This window comes from Trichosurus vulpecula, chromosome 7, assembly GCF_011100635.1.
Source record: "Trichosurus vulpecula isolate mTriVul1 chromosome 7, mTriVul1.pri, whole genome shotgun sequence".
Lineage (NCBI taxonomy): Eukaryota > Metazoa > Chordata > Mammalia > Diprotodontia > Phalangeridae > Trichosurus > Trichosurus vulpecula.
Window position 1 is genome coordinate 228,717,049 of NC_050579.1, and position 22,184 is coordinate 228,739,232.

General features: G+C 42.9%; 1 protein-coding gene across 1 annotated transcript in view; it reads left to right on the forward strand.

Moving 5' to 3' along the window:
- Window positions 1-22,184, forward strand: part of TRAM2 (translocation associated membrane protein 2) — a 104,890-nt gene that overhangs the window by 55,508 nt on the left and 27,198 nt on the right. The window contains exons 2-4 of the mRNA XM_036766647.1: window positions 7,669-7,732; window positions 20,557-20,666; window positions 21,834-21,950. Of these exons, the coding sequence (XP_036622542.1) occupies window positions 7,669-7,732; window positions 20,557-20,666; window positions 21,834-21,950 (291 nt within the window). The remainder of the gene's footprint in view (window positions 1-7,668; window positions 7,733-20,556; window positions 20,667-21,833; window positions 21,951-22,184) is intronic.

Sequence of the window (22,184 nt, forward strand, 5' to 3'; positions counted from 1 at the left end):
TGTTACTTAACTTCAACTGGACCCTCACAGTAGCAAGGCAATCCTTCTGTGCCTCCTTGATTGATTCTCCAACTCACTCCCTGAAGAGACCATCCCAAACCTTCTCTTCTGTCCTCCAGCCTCTCATACCTCCTGTCTGTCTCCTCTCAGCCGAATGTTGTTGTTCAGCCATTTTTCAATCATGTCTGACTGACCCGATTTGGGGTTTTCTTGGCAAAGACACTAGAGCGGTTTCCCATTTCCTCCTTCAGCTCATTTTACAGAAGAGGAAACTGAGGCAGACAGGGTTAAGTGATTTGCCCAGGGTCACACAGCTAGCAAGTGTCTGAGACTGGATGTGAACTCAGGAAGATGAGCCTTCCTGACTCCAGACCTGATACTTCTATGCACCGTGCCACCTAGCTTCCCCTCTCCCTCGTACTTCACTGAGAAGGTAAATGCCATTTGCCTCAATCTTCCTCTGTTCCCTGTTTCTTGATGTGAAAGTCTCCCAACGTCTGCTCTGGCTTCATCTTTACTCCAGACTCTGATAAGGAGTCGACTCTTCTCAGCAGTGCTAATTTCCCTCCGTCTGTCCCTGATTTCATCCCCGCCCTCCTCTAGCTGACTGACTCCTCAATCATCTTCTCTCTCTGATCTTTAATCTCTCCCTCCCTATGTACTTGTGCTTTCCCTACTACCTACAAATGTGCCCATTTCCCTTATCCTGAAAAACAAAACAAAAATATTTGTCAGATAAATGAATGAATAAGGAAATTGACCACTGGGAGAGTCCTTAGAACTCCCCCAGTACAAAACCCTCATTTTATAGGGGTGGAAGTTGAGGCTCAGAGATGGTCGTTGCTCAGTGTCACACAGTTAATTAGATAGTCATCAGCTGGTCTAGGACTACAACCTGGCTCTCCTGACCACTCATCTAAGGCTTTCTGTTACGCCCCTCTGCCCCGGGGAGCAGCCAGTTTATCCAGATAACTGATCGTGGTGAAGCTCGGTCATGGGAATCCTAGAATTTAGAGCTAGAATGCACCTTAGAGATCATCTGCTCCAACCCCTTCATTTTACACATGAGGAAACTGAGACCCTGTGAGGGAAGTGTCTTGTCCGTGCTTACGTAAGCAGTAAGTTGCAAATGCAGGATTTGAACCCTGGCTGTTTTCACTGGAGCTCTAGGGCTTTCCCCAGATACACCTGTCTGTGCATATGCTCCCTAGAATTGTGTTCACAGATTGACACCTAGAAGGGACCTGAGGCCGTCTAGTCCAACCCTGGCTCGCAGAGAGTGACTTGCTCAGGACCACACAGGTAGATAGTATCTCGATGAGATTTGAACCCAGGTCCTCTGACTTCAGGCAGCAGTTTTTCCACGGTGCCACAAAGGCCAGAACTTTGGATCCTGGCAAAGGGAAACACTTAGCAGCCCATGCTTTTGTGCTTCATGGAGTGTTTTCAATTGAAAGTTTAATGAAGCGCTTAAAGAAATTGTTTCAATGCTGCTACGTAATTTAGTACTCTTCTTTTGCATTAACATATTGTCACTTTTAACCTTTCACCCACTGAGTCAAGCACTTAAAGTGCTATTAAACTCAATAATTTTTCTTATAAATAGCCTGAGAGTGATGGGAAAAGAATTGGATTGACATTTTAAATAGGCTCCTGCTTCAAAGCTCATGGGGCATGAGCATCACCAGTACTTCGGAGAGAGGATTTGGGGTTGCTCTCTTAGGCCAGAGTGAGGCGTGGGTCTGAGAGGGAAGCCAGCATTTTAAACACCCCACGCTTCTGTCAGAGGAAGCCGGCCAGCAGAGGGAAGATACTGGTTTAGGAATCAGGATTACATTGTGCCTAGTTCATCTTCCTGGCTTCATACACAATGATAAGGGTCTCAGGTGATTTATACCCTTTCCTAGGCTGTAGTTTATTTTGCCCTTCTGAAAAATGGTAAATCTCAGGATCACGTGATTGGAAGCAGCAATGTTTGATGCAGAAAGGCCCCCTATAACTTGTGTTGGGAAACACCAGTTCATCCAGGCTCTCCTTGATGACATACGGGATAGGATACTCACTGTCTTCCGAAGTAACCCCTCCCATTTTTGGGCAGCTCTATCCTTTTTGTTTGTTTTAAATTTTTTTTTTAATTTGAGTTGAAATCTGCCGTTTCTATTCATTATTCCTAGTTCTGCTATCTGGAACCAAGCAGAAGGGATCTCATTACTTGGTAGCCTTTCTCTCAAATCAAAATAGAGAATATTCACAAAGCACTTAGTGATGCTATGTAAGTGCTTATTGGGGCAGCCAGCTGGTACAGTGAATAGAGTGCTGGGCCTGGAGTCAGGAAGACTCATCTTCCTAAGTTAAGATCTGGCCTCAGACACTTACTAGCTGTGTGACACTGGGAAAGTCACGTCACCCTGTTTGCCTCAGTTTCCTCATCTGTGCAATGAACTGGAGAAGGAAATGGCAAACCACTCCAGTATCTTTGCCAAGATGACCCCAAATGGGTCACGAAGAGTTGGACATGATTGACGTGACTGAACAGTAACAACATAAATGCTTATTAACCTTTCCTTCCCTTCTTCCCCCTCTTCAGGTACTCAAAAACAGTTCTCATACTAAACAGAATCACAGATTTATAGTTGGAAGAAACCTTAGGAACCATCTGCTGACTAGTCCAACTTCCTCATTTCACAGATGAGGAAACGGAGGTCGGGGAAATAAAGTGATTGCCCAAGGTCGTGGGAGGTTAGCCTCAGAGAAGAGACATCGCCACAATGTTCTCCATGTTCTCTGTAAGACTGCTTCCCTAAGCCGAACAGCCTCCATTCCTTCAACCAGTCTTTATATCATGTGTTTTCTAGACACTTCTCTCTCTCTTAATTGTCCTTCTCTGGATGCTCTCCAGCCTATATCTTTTCTGAAACATGGCACCCACGACAGAGCACAGCCTCCCAGATGTGGTCTGACCAGGGGAATTTCTTCATTTGTAAAATAAGGGGTATTAGACTAGATGGCTTCTGAGATACCTTTCTCCTCTAAATCTGATCCTGTGTAGCACAACGGCTGTCTTTGAGTATTTGAAGGAAAGTCGGCCTTGTGGAAGAGGACTCTTCAGGCTTTAGGTCTGTGAGTTTGTGAGTTACAGAAAGACCATCATCTCCCTATTCTCAGACGCTCTACTCCTTTTAGAGGCAGCTGGTGGCTGTGATGGCAAGCAGGGTGGGGCTTTTTGTTCTCTCTTGTTTTGGAGCACTTTTCAGCACTAAGGCAATCAAGTGTCTTTGAGTCTTTGTTTCAATCAAGAGTCTTTGAAGCAGGAGTCTTTGATGACTCGCTGAAGTCACAGGAAGGCCTAGGTCACATGCATTTGAGTGGCGTGGGTGTGATGCCCTCTGACCCTGAAGAAGTGTATACATACTCGTGAGGTTAGCATTTTGCTCGGGGGCTTACTCAAGGAATGAGAGTCCGTATGACTTGGCCGGACGAGACTCTGGGTAGTAGCCGTTGGAGCCCCCCAGCTTTGAAAACCCAGGTGTTGGTGCTTCTCTCTCTGGTGACTATGTATGTATGTATTTCTATGGACAGACAGAAGCTCTGTCTGCTGATTTGTGTTTATTTGCTCTGTTTATATAATTTCTGCTTGTAATTTCTGTTTTATGTGTTCTCTGAAGTTCAGGGAGCTGGCTTTTCCCCCTGAACTAAGTGAATGATATATGTATGTTTAATCAAAGTGAGATTGTAAACCCCTTAAAGTCGCTTTCCTTAGAAAAGCAGATCAATGAAGCTGTGCTGGCAGCCCCCCTGTGTGCTGGTGGTGTTGGTCTTACACAGCCACGGTAGCCACAAGTAGCATTGTTACAGTGGTGCAGTGGATAGAGCGCTGGGCCTGGAGTCAGGAAGACCTGAGTTCATATTCAGCCATAGACCGTAACTAGCTATGTGACCCTGGACAAGTCACTCTGTTTGCCTCAGTTTCCTCAACTGTAACACGAGGACAATAATAGCACCCATCTTTCAGGGCTGTTGTGAGGATCAAATGGGTTAATATTTGTAAAAAGTGCTTAGCACAGCACCTGACCCATAGTGGGTGCCATATAAATGCCTGTTGCCTTTCCTTACTAATGCAGCCCATGATCATGCTAGCTTCTTTTGGCTGCCGTGCCGTGCTTTTGACTAGCATTGGGCTCATAATCTGCTAATCCCCTTCTCTTGCCCTGTCTTCCATTTTTTAACATGGAGATTTTGATAGCTGTGGCAAAGGAAATACTTTTGACCTTCCCTGAGAAAGTTTTTGTAGAAATTGAGGTGGTGTCTTTTACTGGCATGGTTCTTTCTTCAAAATGGTGATGGTAATAAATTCCTGAATCTGCCATGATTTTCCAAAACCGGGGGGCAGAATCTTAGAAAACACAACATTTTTACATCCTTTCCTCCTTATGTTTTTAAGCAAAATAGTTATTGTTGTCAGACAACTTGGTTAGTCACATTGAGTGCATGTATGTGTGTGCATGGCTACTGTACCATTCAGTTCCTGAGTACCTACTGTGTGCCCAGGACCCACACATTATAGGGCCAAAAAAAAAGATAAATGATGTGGTCCCTGCCCTCACAGAGCACACGGTCGTGGTGGGGACATGAGACTTACCCCCAATGAAGAGGTAAAGAGAACAGTGCAAGATGGTTATGTTATCAGTAAGTGCTTCCTTGTGTGATCTTGATTCCAAGTGCTATAAGGAGTTAAGAGACAGCAGCACAAAGTGTGCTGGGCTTGGAGTCAGAGGACTTCTGTTTGAATTCCTGCTCCGCCACTGTTTACCTCTGCAACTTTGTTCAGTTTGGTCATCTCCAAAAAGCGAGGGTCGGAGTAGATGACATTTAAGGTCTCATTCTCTGTTTTTCTCTCTCTCCTGTCTCTCACTTTTTCTCTGTTGTTCCCTTTTTTCTTCTTTTTCTTCCTCCTCCTCCTCTTCTTCTGTCTGTCTCTCCCATACACACACACACACACACACACACACACTTTTGTTTAAAGGTGGGGAAAATATTGTGAGCTGGAGCAGCTGGAAAAGGTTCAGAGAGAATACCTTGATGACAGAATCTCACTTGGCTCTCATTCAGCTCCTTTCATGCCTAGACAATAATTTCCTACAGTGTACCTGACAAGTGGTCATTTAATCTTTTTTTGAAATTAGAGAGAGGCCACTACCTTCTGAGGCTGACCATTCCACCTTGGGGATAGCTCTGATTGTGAGGAAGTTTTTTCTTACATTAAGCTCAGTGCTTTATCTCTAGCTTCCACCCATTGATCCTAATTTTGCCCTCTGCAGTCAAGTGAAACAGGTTTAATCCTTTGTCCACAGGACAGCTCTCCACATACTTGGAGACAGCTATTGTATTCTCCTTAAATCTCTTTCCCAGCTAAAGATACCTAGTTCCCCTCCCGGTCCTTGTGGTATGATGTTGAGGCCGGTTGCCCTCCAGTTTACCAAAATCTTCCTTGAAATGTGGAGCCTGGTAGCTGATTAACTGGTTGAATTAGATGCCGATGGCCTCTGAGATCCTTTCCAAGAATCAGATTCTGTGATTCTGCCAGTAGATGACAATAAGGAGAGGGGAGGGAAGGTATTCTAGGCCCAAGACAGGGAGTAGCATGAGTGTAGGAAAGGAGCTGGGCATGAGCCTGGCTTGCCTGTGGAGCAGGGCAGAAACTAGAACTAAGAGGAAAGCAGAGGTGGGTTTATATTGAGGAATTAATTATATATATATATAATTAATAAAAATTAATATTGTTTCATTAAGCAAATTTCAGATACAGTTTTTGCATTTTTGTATCTGAGACAAGGATGAATATATAAAAGGACCCACATTTGACTATGCAACCAAAAACAATCTAGAGTAAATAATTCACATCTGCAGAGCGTATATAGTGTGTTACTCTTACGCAGAGTTGTCTGTGTGGAGCAGAATAGCCTAGAACGGCAGCCTCTTCACTGTCTAACTGGGGCCTCACCCTTGGCAAGGTCTGCTCTAGTTCATCTGAGTCATTTTCATACTGCTTTCTATGCAGCCTACTGGGCTCCCCACCCCCTCTCTCTCAACTCTGAAAATCAGACACATTCTGCAAAGTGGTGTGCCCTGAGGACCTGTGATAAATATTTATCAGTAATGATTGTGTGTGTGTGTGTGTGTTTTTTGTGGGTTCCAGACAGTCTGCCTGAAGAAGCCTCCCCCGAAAGGTCTGACTCCCATGGGCTGTGCTCCAGAATGCAGAGATTCCTAAAACCAGCAGAGGTTTTCATGAGAGGCAGCAAGGGCAGAGTGGATGGAGGGTTGTTACACCTAGAGTCAGGAAGACCTGAGTTTGAATTCCACCTCAGATTCTTACCATGTGACTAGGGGCAAGTTATCACATGAGACGACAATTATAAACCACTGAACACGGTGCCTGGCACATAATACGAACAATATAAATGTTAGCTGTTCTCTATTTCCACGTTAGCCGTGCTGTGAAAGAAGAAACAGTTTGCAAAAGGAAAAAAAAACCAGAAAAAAGTAAAGATAAAAAAGTTAGTCTTGTTATTGCTGTTGTTATCCGGCCTTCCTGAGCTTCAGTGGCCCCATCTGTGATTAATAGTGGCATCAAGCCCTCGGGTCGTGAGGCTCAAGCGAGGTTACATAGGTGAGGTACCAACCGTGAAAGGGCTGTGTAAATCTGAGCTATCAGCATCGGTATTTTTATGGTTCCTTTCTAATTTTAGTCTCCAAAGGCCTCTGGAGTTCTGTTAGTCCATCCCCCTGCATCTGGCTAGGACAGTACCTAAACTGTTTCTTCATCTTTTCTTAGAAGAATCTTAGAATTCCCAGACAAGGAAGGTCTATGCTTTTCCTCCCAAAAGAACCCTTTCTAGGGAGGCTTGTTGGGAGATCACCTTAAATTTGCCCTGTTAGGGACAGGGAGAACCCTAAAAGGGGCCGCCATTGAAGGTAACTAGGTGGTACGGTGGATAGAACACAGGGCCTGGAATCCAGAAGGCCTGAGTTCAAATTTGGCCCTTCTCTTAAGTATTGTATGTATGTTTATATAAGTGACTGCTGAGTAGTCACTTAATAATGCGTGTTTACTTCCTTCCCTCACGCCACAGAATTCTCCCAAATGAAGTACTAGGAGGCCCATTAGGATGAATACAGCTGTGTGGGTACTAGAGAACAAGAGATTTTACTGGTTGCTAGCTTTGTTAGGATAGGACAGCATGCAAATGAGGTAGAAAATGAAAGGAATCATCTTTTGCCTGTGTACAACTTTAAAAAGGTGACTTGCTGGCTGCTCGTGTAATAACTTGACTCAAATTAAGCTTCTCTCTTGGATTAAGATGGCTGAATTTGGGCTTTTCTGGTTTAGGTGTCCGTGATCTCAGCCTTGTTAAAAACCAGTGATGAAAACCTCCTGCACCCACCACCCTGCCCCCCCCCACTTACAAATTCCTGTCAGTACTTTATCTCAGGGGTTTCCCATCACAGAATATGAGAATTGGGTATGAGTTGATGCTAACTCTGTCTCAAGTGAGTCGCTCAGCTGGGGACTCTGAACCTAGAATGTGGCAGAGACGGGTGCCGTGGGCTGTTGCTTTGAGTGTGTCCAAGACGAGATAAAATGAGACCTTTTCTTTCTTTTCACAGGTTACGGCCAAGACTGCCTTCCTATTTATTTTACCTCAGTATAACATTAGTATGCCCTCATCAGGTAAGAAAAGTCCCTCTCTTCCCCTGGCTCTGTCCCTTTCAGATGCTTAATCTGTGACCGTTTTTTTACCCCTTTTCCTTTGCTCACTTTCCCGACTTCTGCATAACCCTTTCATATATTTGAATTCGATTTTAAATTCAGCGTTGTGCATCCCTCTACAGGTACGTAGTGATAATAAAATGTCAGCGTCCATTGGGTTACAGCTATTAGTTAAACCTACTGCCGGCTTTGGGGAGCAGAAGTATTCCTCCTTCCGTAACGGTACGTTGCTGCCCAGTTGGGGGCTTTGTGCCGGCTTTGGTCCTTTTCCCTGAAGCCTCTGCTGTTGATCTCCATTAGAGACAAGCTATCAAGCCATCAGGACCATTGATCTGTTCTTCAGTGTGGCTTCTGCTCTTTTAATTATCACTGATGAAAATGGTAGTGTTATTGTACATTGGTTTGTAAGCAGGTATTGCGGATGGGGGGATAGAATCCTATACTGAGAATAGATTGTCAAATGAATAAGCCCCCAGTCTTTGACATTTTATGTAACCACAGGAAGGCAGCCACAGCTTGCCTGCCTGAGACTGTTTATAAAATAAGGCTGCTGCTTGTCTTTTTTTGAACATTTAATATGTCTCTAACACTGTGCCCAAAAAAAGGAGGGGGCACAGTGTCTATTTCCTGGGTGCCTCCATTGTTGATGGTAGCGTGTCATAGGAGTTTCATAATTGTTGAATAAGTTGATAATAAGTGAAGTCCTGCCACCCATGATGAAAAAGAGTGGGGCTTGTACCTTTTTCATTGTACAGTCACTGAGTCTTTTAAATCACCAGTATAAAGTGCAGAATGAGGTAGCCTGGCTTACTGGGGAGAGTTCAGATCCTGGTCATTTATTTCAAACGAGGTAATTGCAAACATTAAAGGGTTATATAAATGTCAGCTACCATAATTTTAATTGCTATCATTATCATTATTAATTATTATCATCTATAGAACCACAGACAAATTCACTTAACCTTTCCGGGCCTCGGTCTCCTCACCTGTAAAACAAAGGGAGTGGACTAGGTATTCTTTAAGTTTCTGCCCAAATTTCAATCCTGGGATCAGTGAAAGTACAAAGTGGTAGGCACTGTTTTGATTTCCAGTGAGTTACCCTGCATTGTTGGTCACGGACCCCATTCTGGGACATCATTGTCACATGTGGCACGATGGGCACACCTTCCCTTTTGACTCTGCCTGTCCCCATACTCCCTTGTCACCACTACCTCATGAACTGAAGGCCCCCTGGATTCAGATAGGTGATCATACCTTTAGGGAAGTGAGATCGGACAGGGTAGAAATGAGGCAAAAGAGAATTTTTCCATTCAACGAACATTAATTATGTGTTTGTTTTATGCTAGACGCTACCAGGACGTAAATGAAACAGTCCCTGCCGACAAGGAGCTTACATTCTCCTAGGAGAATAGAACGTATACACACATAGGAAGATACAAATAAAATACTTAGAGAAAGAGAGCGCGCATTAATAATCAGGGGGTGGGACCTAGAGTTAGGAAAGGCCTCGTATAGGAGTTGGCTTCTAACTGTGCTTTGAAAGAAGTTGGAGGTTCTACGAGATAGAGGTAGAAGAGAGTGGGGAGTTTGAATGTAATGTATGACAAGCTCCTGGCAAGTCAGGCTCGTTTCAAATGGGGAACATGTGAAGGAGAATATATGTAGTCAATCAACAAGCATTTGTTAAGCCTTTATTATATGTACCATGTACTGTAGTAGGCATTGAGACACAAGTACAAAAGTGACAATAGCCCCCGTTCTCAGGGAAATTAATAATGGCCAGCATTTCCGTAACACTTCCTTTGTGCCAGGCACTGTGCTAAGCATTTTGCAGTTATTATGTTAGGTGATCCTCACAACAGCCCTGGGAGGTAGGGGCTATTATTAACCTCATTTTACAGATGAGGAAACTGAGGTAAATAGAAGTTAAGTGACCTGTCCAGGGTCCCACAGCTAATAAGGCTGAATTTGAACTCACATCTCCTGCCTGTAGGCCAGGTGCTCCATCCACAGGGCCACCTAGCTGGACCATGCTAATGGAAGGTTGGTGAGGACACTGTCATGTCCTTTTGCAAAGCATGTGCAGTTGACACCACTAAAACCAGAATTCTGCCTGGGCCTCAGGGCCTGCCCACCTCGTAAAGATCATCGATCCAGAGCTGGAAGGGACCTGAAAGGCCATCTAGTCCAACCCTTTTATTTTGCAGATGAGGAGACGGAGGCCCAGGAAGTTTAAGGTTCTTGTGCGAGGTCACATAGGTAGTAAGCGTCAGGAGTAGGGTCTGAACCTGGAAGCGCGTGCTCTTTGCACTGTGGCCACCCCATTGTCCTTTGCTCTCTGGTCTTGAGCCAGGTCTTGTGGCGAGAACAAGGGATAACCAGTGGACAGTTGGTATTCGGCAGTGTTAAGAGATTCAAAGGAAAGTCCTCAGTAAGTTGGGAGAGGGCTTACATGAGGAAATGGTAACTAGTCCCACAAGATGAGGAGTCCTGCATGGGTTACAGTCTGTATCGCTAGAGAGGAATATTGACATTGGTGAGATCACAGAGTCATTGACGCAACTTGGTAAACTCATTTAAAAATTGTGAACTGCTAGAACACAGACTCTTTTTATAAAAGTAGTGGTTTTTTTCCTACTTTCCTCTTTCATTTTTTTTTTTAAAAAATTATTTTCTCTACATCCTCTCCTTTCAGAAGACTGGAAAGAAGGGTGGGTAACTAAGTGGAGCAGTTCCATTGATGTGGGTGGGGGATTTCCTTCCACTTCTTTGTCTCTCTGTCCCATTCTTCCCCACTCCACCCCACCATGTCCCCAAGCTATAAATTTGTGATTTGGCAAAATTAGAATCTATTAGGTAGGAAAATTGAGCTCAGCCAGGAAGGAGAAGGGGGAAAAAAGAAGTTACAGGGTCTTAAAACGGTAGGTCTAGGCATGCATACTGTGGAGCACTTGCTGTGTGTACTCGAGGGTTTTCTAAGGTCACCTGAAGTGACTTTCCATGTCATCCTTTTCCTACTCCCAATCTCCAGCAGTTTCTAATTTTTGCAGGGTGTACTCTGTCACTTAAAAAGGATGGGAAAATCCCAATCTGTAGGATCATGGTTAGAAATATGCAGAACTCAAGAAATCTGGAATGGATGGAATATGGATTCTTCCAATACCACTAAACCAAACAAATTAACTCTATATCTGCGATCCTAAGTCCTGTTGACTGGTTCAGAACATACACCCAGAAGTAGTCTCAAGCATTAGTGTATGCGACTGGCTCTTCTGTGGATTTGCTGTGTGATCTTGGGCAGGTCATTCAGCCTCTGGGTTCTTCAGGTGCTAACAGTGATTGATTGCCTTGACCTCTCTGGGCTGTCATAAAAACAACTAGTTTGTGGATTGTGACTTCCTTGAATGGGAGGAGTTATGTCAGCCTTCCAGATAAGCATTTGCCTCTAGACTAAAGATTAATATTGGACCATAAAACCTAAACTAATAATAGGAACTTCTATTCTCTTTAATGTTTGGTTATTAGGTTTTTGTGAGTGTTATTTGTAGGGAGGGAAGAAATACTGAATCAAATTCATTAATCAGTTAATTTTCACTGGAAAGTATTTGAAAGGAATGTTTTAGCTGTATTGCCCCCTGCCCCCTTACACACACACACTCTCTCTCTCTCTCTCTCTCTCTCTCTCTCTCTCTCTCTCTCTCTCTCTTTCTCCCTACCTCCTCTTTCTCCTCTTTCCTCTCTGCCTCTTTTCCCCCTCTCCGTCCCTCCCTTTCTCCCTCTCCTCTTTTTCTCTCTCCTTTTCCCTCTCTGTCTCTCCCTCCCCCCTCTCCTCTTCCCCTCCCTTCCCTTCTTCTCTTGTCTTCTCTTCTCTCCTTTATCTTCTCTTCCCTTGATGAAAGGATGTGGGAGGAGAGAGATCTCCCTCACGTAATAATGTTTATTTTGCAGTTAATCTAGAGTAACAAGGAGCCATTCTAAAAAAACAAAAAACAAAACCTGTGGAGGCCTAGAAATTTAGCTTTCATTGCTAGCTGCACTGGATCAAGGTGGTTTTTTATCATCTGCTCTTTTAGTAAGACCCTGGGTACCTTTTTCACCAGAGCTTGGCCATGTTTCCTGTAACCCCTCCTGGAATGGCACAGACAGGCTTCCCAGATGGAGGTTTGAAAGCCCCTTTCAGTGGAAGCCTTTTGTCTCTTCCTTGATGGCTCTGAGTGAGCCCTCCCAGTAATTGCTTGCAACTGGGAAATCTAGTGTTGCCTTAGGGACTTTGATGCTTATGTGTCTATTCTAAAGATTGGAATCTCTGGAAAATGGAGTGCCTCTTTGTGTTCTGTAAGCCAAGGTGCAGGGAGAGGGGGGAGGACCAGGGGAAAAAAGCAGAGACAGGTGAGTAGCAGCAGCTATGGAGAAAGAAACCTCACTTAGTAGGGAAGGAAAGCTAATCAGGGTAGGAACATCATACATTAGAACTAGAAGGGATCTTAAGAGATCATCTGTTCCAGCCCCCTCATTTACAGACAAGGAAATAGACCAAGGGAGAGGGAATGATTGGCCCAAAGTAAATATACAGGGTACCTCCCACTGCACCACCTTCTCCTTTCCCAAAAGCTCAAGCAGTCTTGGGTAGGGGCTGATTTTGCCAAAGGGCATGTAGTTCTTCTTGGATTTTTGGTTAAAGTCACACCCAGTTGAGGTTCATGGCCCCAAAGACAGCTTGGAAGTCAAGGACTGTTACTGTTACCCACTACCTCTAGGATCTTTGTAACCCTTGATTTTTGATCTTTCCACTTTAGAAATAGGTCTCTTTTACACTAAAAAAAAAAATAATAACAATAACTTTGCCACCTCAGCTTAAGGGGAGGAAATGTTTTCCTGGGTGAACAATTAAAGAGTTAAAATCCCAATTTCTCCGAGGGCAGACAGACAGTTATTTTAATCACAGGGGCAACCCAGGTTTAGAAAAGAATGTAGCACCTTCTTCCCTTATTTGCAGAGGTGGAAGAACTATAGATTAGAACACTACCTATTCTGTTGGACTCGGTTGCTAGGTTGGTTAGTTTTGCTGAATTGTTCCCCTCCCCTCTCCCACACCCTTATATTTTCCTTGTTATAAAGGAACGACTCTTGAGTTGGGGGAGGTATACTTATACAAGATGTTCCAAAAATTATAAAGCTTAAAACCTCACTGAGACTTCTGGGATATGCTGTGTATTAAGAAGTAAATGTGATGTAAAAGCAAAAACTTATCTTTTCTTTTTAAAAGGGAGAATGTAGCACATTGGTGGCACTGGAAGAAGGTGACTTCAGAGGTCTTCTAATTGAGCTTCCTTGTTCATTCAGTAAGGATTTATTGAGCACTTACCATGTGTCAGTCACTATGGTAGGTGCCAAAAGGAACAAAGACCAAAATAGAATAGCAGCCCTTGCCCTCCATGTGCTTCCGTTCTAGAGAATGAGGAAACAAAACACAGATTTAAGTGACTTGGCTAAGATTACAAGGTACTAAGTGGCAGAACCAATATTCAAATCCTTGGCTCGTCTCAAATGTAGAAACAGTGCCTATGTGGGTAGAAATAGTGTGAGAAAAGCCAAAGGGAGAGAGCTATCTTTCAAGGGCTATAAATGTAACCAGAAAATATTACCCATTTATGGGGAACAGAACTGGAAAATAACTGTGGTGGAAAGAATACTGGACTGAATCAGGAAATCTGGGGTGGGATCTCAAACCCACTTGTTAGTCACTCTTTGACCTTAGAATTACTGAATCCTGGAGTGAGAGATGAGTTATTTGACCTCTTTGAGCTCATTTTTCTCATTCATTCATTTAACAAGATTTATTAAAGCCTACTGTATGTCATCCACCAAGTACAGTAAAAATAGCATACATCTGTGTGATCTTTTAAGATTTACAAAATGTTTTCACACCCTGCCTCAGGTAATCGAGGCATGGATTATTATTCTCATCTTATAAAAGAGGAAAGAAGTTTAGTAATTTACCCAAAGTCACACAGTAATATGTGTTGGTGTCAGTATTTGAACCCAGATCTTTTGGCTCTCAGACTCATGTCCTCTTTGATAGCCTGTTTAGCAGTCTGTAAAATAAAGAGACTTGGCTTATCTTTAAAGCATTTTTATTGATTTTTAAAAAAATTATTCAGATTTCCAGATATATCCCTCTGTGCTTTCTTTCCCAGAAGGCCATCCATTTTAACAAAGAATAAAAAAGAGGGAATGGGGTGGGGAAGCAGTTCAGTCACACATGAGCGAAGTCTGACTGTATGTACAGCGTTCCCCACCTGTAGACAGACCTTTCCCTTTCCCTCCGGTCGTGCAAGGAAGGGTGGAAGGTATATTTACTCCTCTCTTCAGGACCAAGCTTGATCATTAGAATTTATATTGTTAAATTTCGTATTTTTGTTTTTATCGTTAGATTGTTGCAGACTAAATGATTTCTGAGGTCCTTTCCAATTCTAAATTGGTCAGACAATCATTAAGCATTTATTAAGTACCTACTATGTGCTATGATTAGAACTCCCCAAAAGGGGGGGGAAACACTCTTCACAGAGGCCGCTTCATTTCAAATGAGACAATATTTGTAAAGCACTTAGCACAGTAACTAGCACGTAGTAGGCACTGTGTAAGTGCCCATTCTCTTCACCTCTTCAGCTACACAGAATGGGGGGGGGTGGGGAGGGCAGAAGAGGCATCGGAGCTGGGACAGGGAAGATGATGGGAGAAGAGTATTTATTTCCCAAACTAGATGGGTTCCAATCAGGAGAGCCTATTGACATGCCTCATAGAGTCTTTGGAGAAAAGACAAAGTGGAGTATTAGAGCTGAAATGTCCATTAGAGATAGATCATAATATCCAACCCTCTCCCTTTAGAGATGAGGGGGACAAAACTGTGAGTTTTAGGAAGTTAAAAGACTCGCCTATTTAAAAAGTGTGAATAAATGAGGGTTTAGCCACTTGCTGCTCTTTTAGAACTTGTGGAGAACAGGGATAGCCCTGGACCAGCAGGAGCTGTAAACTGATGTAATATCGAGAATGACTGTGGTGATTAGAGACTAACCAGCCTGAATCGCAGCGCCTAGGAATAGACAAAGCAGATGAGATGATCAGTCCTTTTGGGGACTGAATGTAAGAAAGCACAGTACAGTGAGTAAGGAGCAGCTAGAATGGCTTGTGAAAAGCAACTCGTGCCAGACTAATTTAATTCCTCTCAGTGATAGAGTGACAGGCCTTTGTAGATAAGGGGAAGCAATAGATGTAATCTACCTGGATTTGCCTAGGAGTTCTGAGTTTACTGCTGTGATTCTGCTTGCCCGTTAATGGTGGGGGAAGGAAAATTGGACAAAGGGCACTTTTTACTAATAAATGATGGGGCCAGGGGTAGAAGACGGATGGGAGAAGGGCAACATAGTGGTGGGACCAGCTGATCATCTAGGCAGGGTAGAAACTGGAAGATTTGGGGAGGGTGGAAACTAGATATGAGGAGGGCCTCTTGACTATAGAGGCCCAGGGGATGCTTGGAAAGAACTCTTTAAGTTAGAGGAAAAAAAAAGATCACCCCTTCTTGTCTTTGTAGAGCAGCGGTCCCTATAAGGTACTTTGTTGCAGAAGGGGTGGAAAGACATCCTTCAACAATCTTATTTATAGGCTTTAGAATAAACTGAATTTTCATGACTATACAGTACCATTGCCAGTTTTTCTGGGTTCCCAGGTTCCCATCCTCAGTCTTCCTTGACTTCTTCCTTCCATACACAGTCAGGTGCCTTCAAGTCTAGTCAGTTCTCCATCCATTTCCTCTCTTACCTCTAGCTAGCCAGATATTTCACATTATTCCCCTTCACAGACCTCCATTTCAGCCAAACTCATCAATATTAATGGATGAATGAATGAATGGAATTTATTAAGCTCTTACTATGTCTTCCATCACCTTTATCTATGCCTTTGGATAGTCTCTTTGTTCCCCAGGCCAGGAATGCATTTCCTCATTTCTACCTGTTAAAATCAATCCTTAGCCTCCTTCCAGATTTACTATGGAAGCTTTTCCTGATTCTCCTAGATCCTCAGATTAACTTGTATTTTACTTGTTGACATGTTATGTCCCTCAGTAGAGTTGAGTTGGCTTCTTTTGCTTCAGCAGTGCCTGAAACATAGAAGGTGCTTAATAAACGTTTATTGAATAGACTAAGAATGATAGCAGCATACATTTATTTAGTGTTCTGTAGTGCATGGAGTGTTTTTTTTTTTTGCATTTCATCTTTTTAAAATTTTCGTATCACTATCATTTCAAAGTGTATCATCTTCTTTCTCCTCCCTTCCCTCCTTAGCCAGTCAGCTCTTGCATGGGCCTAGTTATTCATATGTAGTTTCCAGAATATGAACTATAGAATAGCTATATGAGCTATAGAATATAGCTCTTTTATATAAATATGTGTTTTTTCTTTTGATAAAAATGAATGGTTTTTAACATCCATTCATTTATCTTCTGTCTTGAATTTATTTTAATTTTCAACTGGCACCATATCTTGGGAGTAGTGAATTCCCTAAGTTTACCTTCCACTTTGTAATATCCTACATCCTTTTATTTGCATTAAATATACCTCCTTCAAACTTAAAAAGAATGTAAGCGCCTTGAGGGCAGAGGTTGTTTTTGCTTTACTTTGTATCCCCAGTTCTTCGTGCAGTGCCTGGCATACAGTAGATGCTTAATAAATGTTTACTGACAGACTATAACAAAGAATAAAAAAGAAAGATGGGAAGTGGGAAGCAGTTCAGCACAACTAACTGACACATTAAGCATATGTGACAATGTCATAGACTTTCTCTTTTGAGGCCCCACAACAACTCAGTGATGTAGTTAGGGAAGACAGGGTATTATCTCTATTTTTACAGGTGAAAAGACCTCCTGGGTTTCAGAGAACAGATGCCCTGCCCTACGTTGTAACCAGTAAGTAGCAGAACTAGGTACACTTGGTAGGGACCAGAGCTAAGCTGTCCTGGCTCCTGAATCTGACGGCCATGCTCCCTTTTCTTTTTGTGACGTGCTTTCAGGCTTGATTAGAATTCTACCTCTAGAAATCTGAATGGTAGAAAACAGCCACAGGAAATCCAAAGAACCTTGGGGGGGTGGTGCGGTTTGGAAGGAAGGGAAGGTGTAGAATAAAATGCATTCGTTGAATCATCATTGATCCCAGGTTCTGGGACTGTGGGGGTCTGATGTCATTCCCAGTCTCCCCATCCCCACCACTCCCTCCCCTCCACCCCCCAGTCAATAAATTCTCTTATTACCTTATTATTGTCTTATTACCTCCAGGATCAAATATAAAGTTCTCTATTTGGCATTAATGCTCTTGTAATTTGGCTCCTTCCTACCTTTCTAACCTCCTTACCTTTTACTCCCCTCTCCTAAGATACAACAACACTGGCCTATGTGCCATCCTTTGAACACCTCACGCCTCAGTTTTATATCTCTGGGCTTTTGCATTGACTGTCTCTCATACCTGGCATGCCTTCTCTACTCCTCTAACTCCTAGCTTCCCTGGCTTCCTTCAAAGCCCTGCTCAGGTGCTGCCTTTTGTCAGGAGGCCTTTACTGATCCCTCCAAGTACTAAGAGAAATTGCCTTCTATCTCCTCTGTATTTACGGTTTATATACCTAGTTATTCACATGTTCTCTCTCCCATTAGGCCATGTGCTTCCCAGGGATAGAAACTACTTTTGCCTTTTTCTGTATCCCCAGTGCTTAGCACAGCGCCTGACACATAATTAGTAATCATTATTGACTTGATTCTTACTAATAATAATTGCTGGTGTTTTACAGTGTTTTTTAAAAAGATTTACAAGGTGCTTTTCTCACAATGACTGAGAGTTAAGTAGAGGTGTGGGTGTGGGGGTGGGTGGGTGGGTGGGTGGTTGTATTGTGTCTGTACTTAGGATTTCATTGGTAGAGCTCATTCCTGATGAGTTAACCCCCTCTAATCAATTCAGCTCCGCAGATATTCTGTAACTTAGAGAGTTGCCTGAATCACTGAGAGGGCAAAGCAAGTGCCAGGCCAGCCTCTGTTAGAGGTCAAACTTGAACCCAGGTCTTCTTGATCCTAAGGCTGGTTTTCTGTTATACATTACCTGATGCTGCCTGCCATGTCTTCAACAACCTTTAAACTTTGCAGTGTCTATTACAATGTTATGTACCCCAGTAGATATAATACTGTAAGGCCGAGCAAAGTGGGACTTTTTACTGTTTTTTCTTTTGGAGTGCTTCTCAGCACTAAGGCAGTCAGGTGCCTTTGACTGAGTCTTGCCTTTGTTTGTAGGAAGGCCCACACCCTTTTGCTAATTAGGTCATATGTGAAGCGCCTGAGAGGTGTGAAGCCCTCCAGCCCTGGAAAAGGGTATATACTCTGAGGGAACTTCAGGAGGAGGGGTTTTTGCTTTGAGGGCTCACTCATTGGAGGAGTCTTGGTGTGGAGACTCTGGGTAGCTGTTAAGGTATTCCCTGGCCTTGAAAACCCAGATGTTGGTGCTTCTCTCTCTGGTAACTATGTATGTATAGCTTTGGTCAAAAGTCTGTCTGTTGATTTGTGTTATTTGCTCTGTTCATAATTTCTGTTTGTATTTGCACTGAAGTTCAGGGTGTTGACTTTTTCCCCTGAACTAAGTGAATGATATATGTATGTTTAATTAAAGTGAGATTGTAAACCCCTTAAGTCACTTTCCTTAGAAAAGGAGATCTTTAACCTGTGCTAGCAGTCCTTCTGTGTGCTGGTGTTGTTGGCCTTATACCTCCACAGCAGCCGCAAGCAGCATTGTTGTTACAGATACATACTCTGTACATTGATGCTGATGCCAGGAAGCACTCTGGAAGCCATGGGTTCCTGCCCACTGTTACTATGACCAAGTTGCAGATTAAATCCTTTTTAAGTTTTCATCTCTCTTCCTTGGTGATTGATGCCACCTTTAACCTCTGACTATCAGTACTTAATCACTGGTTACAATAAAGGGAGGAATTTGTGGAATGGACCCATTACAGGTCCTTCCATCAGTGCACCTGGAAAATCAACCCAGGAATGGCTTAACAAATTATGTTATATATGAATGTAATAGAATATTATTGTACTGTAAGAAATTATGAGAAGAACAGCTTCAGAGAAACCTGAGAAGACTTGAACTGATGCAGAGTGAAGTGAGCAGGACTAGGAAAACAATTTATACTGTAATATCAACATTGTAAAGACAGACAAGTTTGAAAGATCTAAGAACTCTGATCAGTGCAGTGACCAACCATGATTCCAGGGGAATGGTGATGCGTGCTACCCACCTTTGACCCAGAGACAGTGCACTTCACAGTGTACCATAAGATGTATTTTTGGACGTGGACAGTGTAGGAATTTGTTTTCTCTGGCTATGCATATTTATTTTGAGGATTTTGTTTTGTTTTATTTTCTCCAGTGGTGGGGGGGGGGAGTAGGAAGAAGAATAGGTAAAAATTGGAAAAAAAATTAAATTAAAAACTCTCAGATTTGGTGCTCTCCTAATAGGTTAGTGTCATCATGTTCATTTACAGAAAGACAGCAAAGAACCAAGCACAGGAGACCAAAACTTAGGAGCCAGTCTGATCTGCCATAAGATATGAGTCATTTCCCAGTACAGGGACAGCAAACCGGCTACAATGGTGTACTGTTCCTGGGACTTGGGGATCAGATGCATTCTGTTTGTCCCCAGAAGAAAACACCAGGAGTGCTGAATGGATGGAAGTTACAGAGGCAAATTTAGGCTTTGTGTCAGTGAGAATTTCCTAAGAATTAGAGCTCTCCAGAAGTAGAAGGAACTTCCAGGATGTGGATGGGAGTGGGGGTAGGGTGAGGGTGTTGAAATGGGGACAATGGTGATGGGCTGGAGATGGAGGTGTGATATAACAGGTTCCTATCTTCAGTCAGTCTGGACCCAGTTATTAGCTGTAGCTAGGTCTGGCCTCAGATGCTTACTGGCTGTGTGACCTTGGGCAAGTCAGTTAACCTCTGTTTGCCTCAGTTTCCTAATTGTAAAATGAGGATGATAATAGTATCTGTCTCTCGGGATTGTTGTGAAGATTAAATGAGATAATATTTGTAAAGCGCTTAGCTCAGTGCCTGGCATATAATAGGTACTATATACATGCTAGCTACTTTTATTATTCTTGTCATGGGGACTTTTTCAGTTATGAGCTGAAGTCAGTGACTTCTGAGGTTCCTTCCACTCTTTTTTTTTAACCTATTGCATTTTTATTTTGATAAAACATTTCCCAATTAGATTTTAAATGATTCAGGCTGCGCTCTAGAGGGCTGTAAGTTTGACATCTCTTTCTTGTAGCACAATGATATTCTGTTACATTCATATTCCATAATTTTTTTCGGCCATTCTCCAATTGGTGGTGCTTCCACTTCTAAAATTCTGTGATTCCAAGTCTCCCTACCTTTATAAGCCTGTAGCCATTATAGAGGGTCTACCACAGTTGGCTTTCTTTAGGCCCACGTTGAAGGTAACTGATGACCAGCCTATAACTTGGAATAGCTTCATCTCCCAGAAGGCCATCCCTGCAAATCTCCAGTGGCTATCTGGGAATCAACAAAATGCACCCACTAAACTGGAATCACTGCCCTTTCCCAGAATGCATATCGCTTAAAGGAAGGACAATGAGTTTTCCTCAGAAAACTTAAAACCATGATCCTCAGAATTGCCTTGAGACTAGCAGGTTTAACACCAAGCATGCTGACTTGTTTCCTCTTCCTTCCACAGAAAGTGAGACTGTTCAGTATCATTATGGGCTGAAGGATCTGGTCACAATCTTGTTTTACATCTTTATCACCATCATCCTGCATGCTGTGGTACAGGAGTACATCTTGGATGTAAGTGTTACCCATCCCTGGGGCTCTGACATTGCAAGTTTGGTTTAGTTCATATTCCAGTACTTTGCACCTGGGTTGAAGCTAGACAAGTTTGCATTGGATTCCCGCTAGCCGTCCTCCCATGTACAGATTGCAGTTATTTAGTCCCACAGACCCATGACCAAGGTTGATAGGCCTATTCCATGGTCATGAATTGTTCCAACTAAGAATTGTCAAAATAAAAGCCCTGTCTTCCATTCTGGTCATCATTCTCTGGAAGTTATTTTCTTGATTGTCTTGGTGTAGATGTATGCAGTCCTATTATTTACTTCCTGCTAATCTCCTCAGTCTCTCTTCCATCTGAGAGCCCCATCAAGTTGGCAGATTCATCGTAACCTACTCAGTGCTGGACTCTTAAGCCAGCAAGACCTGGATTCATGTCCCTAAGACTTACTAGTAGCTGTGTGCCCCTGGGAACATCACTTAACTTTAGAGTCCTCTGTAAAATGAAGAAGTTAGTCTAGACCGGTGGTTCTCAAACTTAACACTCTTAAAAATTGAAGACCCCAAAGTGCTTTTGCTTATATGGGTTATCATAGATATCTTTTGTTGTTATATCACTCTCATTCCGAAATACATGACTTCCCCCCTCCCTTCCCCTGAGAGCCATCCTTTGTAACAAAGAATAAAAAGGGAATTTGTTGAATTGAAGCAGAAGCAGCTCAACAAAACTAACTAGCACATCAGCCAAGTCAGACAGTAGAGGCTATATTACACTTGTACACATAATCCCCCACTTCTGCAAAGAAGGAAGGGAGGTGTATTTTCTCATCTCTTCTTCAGGGCTAAGTATGTAACTATTCACTGAGCCTTTAGTATATGCTTAGTATGTACTAAAAGAAGAGGAATATGAGAGAAATATAAGACACAGGCTTTACAAAGTCATGGCCTAAGTATGGGGAGTTATGTTCCTGTGTCTAAGCAAAACAGTTTGGATCCTACAGATTCTCCCAAGGTGCTTGTGTCTGGCCTGGCATAGCATATGACGTGAGTGTACCCAGTAGGTATTTAATAAATGCATTTCAAGTCAATGCTTGCATCAAGGCTTGCTTCACACTTTTAATGTTATTAGTATTCTGTGGGAAGGAGTTGGAAATTGTATGTTCATGTTTTTCTTTTTTCCTTTAGAAAATCAGCAGGCGACTTCATCTCTCCAAGGTCAAACACAGCAAGTTCAATGAGTCTGGACAGCTGGTAGCCTTTCATCTCAGCTCCTTGGTCTGGTGCTTGTATGTCGTTGTGACGGTGAGTGGCAGTCTTCACTACAAGGTTATAATTGGCAGCCTTTTATTAGGGGATGGTCTAGACTGAGTGGAACATGCAGTCAGCATTTGAAGAACTAATGAAAATAATTGCGAAGTACTTAGCGGACTAGAAGAAACTAATAAGCACTGTATGTTCCTGAAGTTCTTTCTTCTTAGGAACTGAAACCATTTTTTTGCCTAGAATTCAAATGCAGTCTTACGTGATGACGTCCCA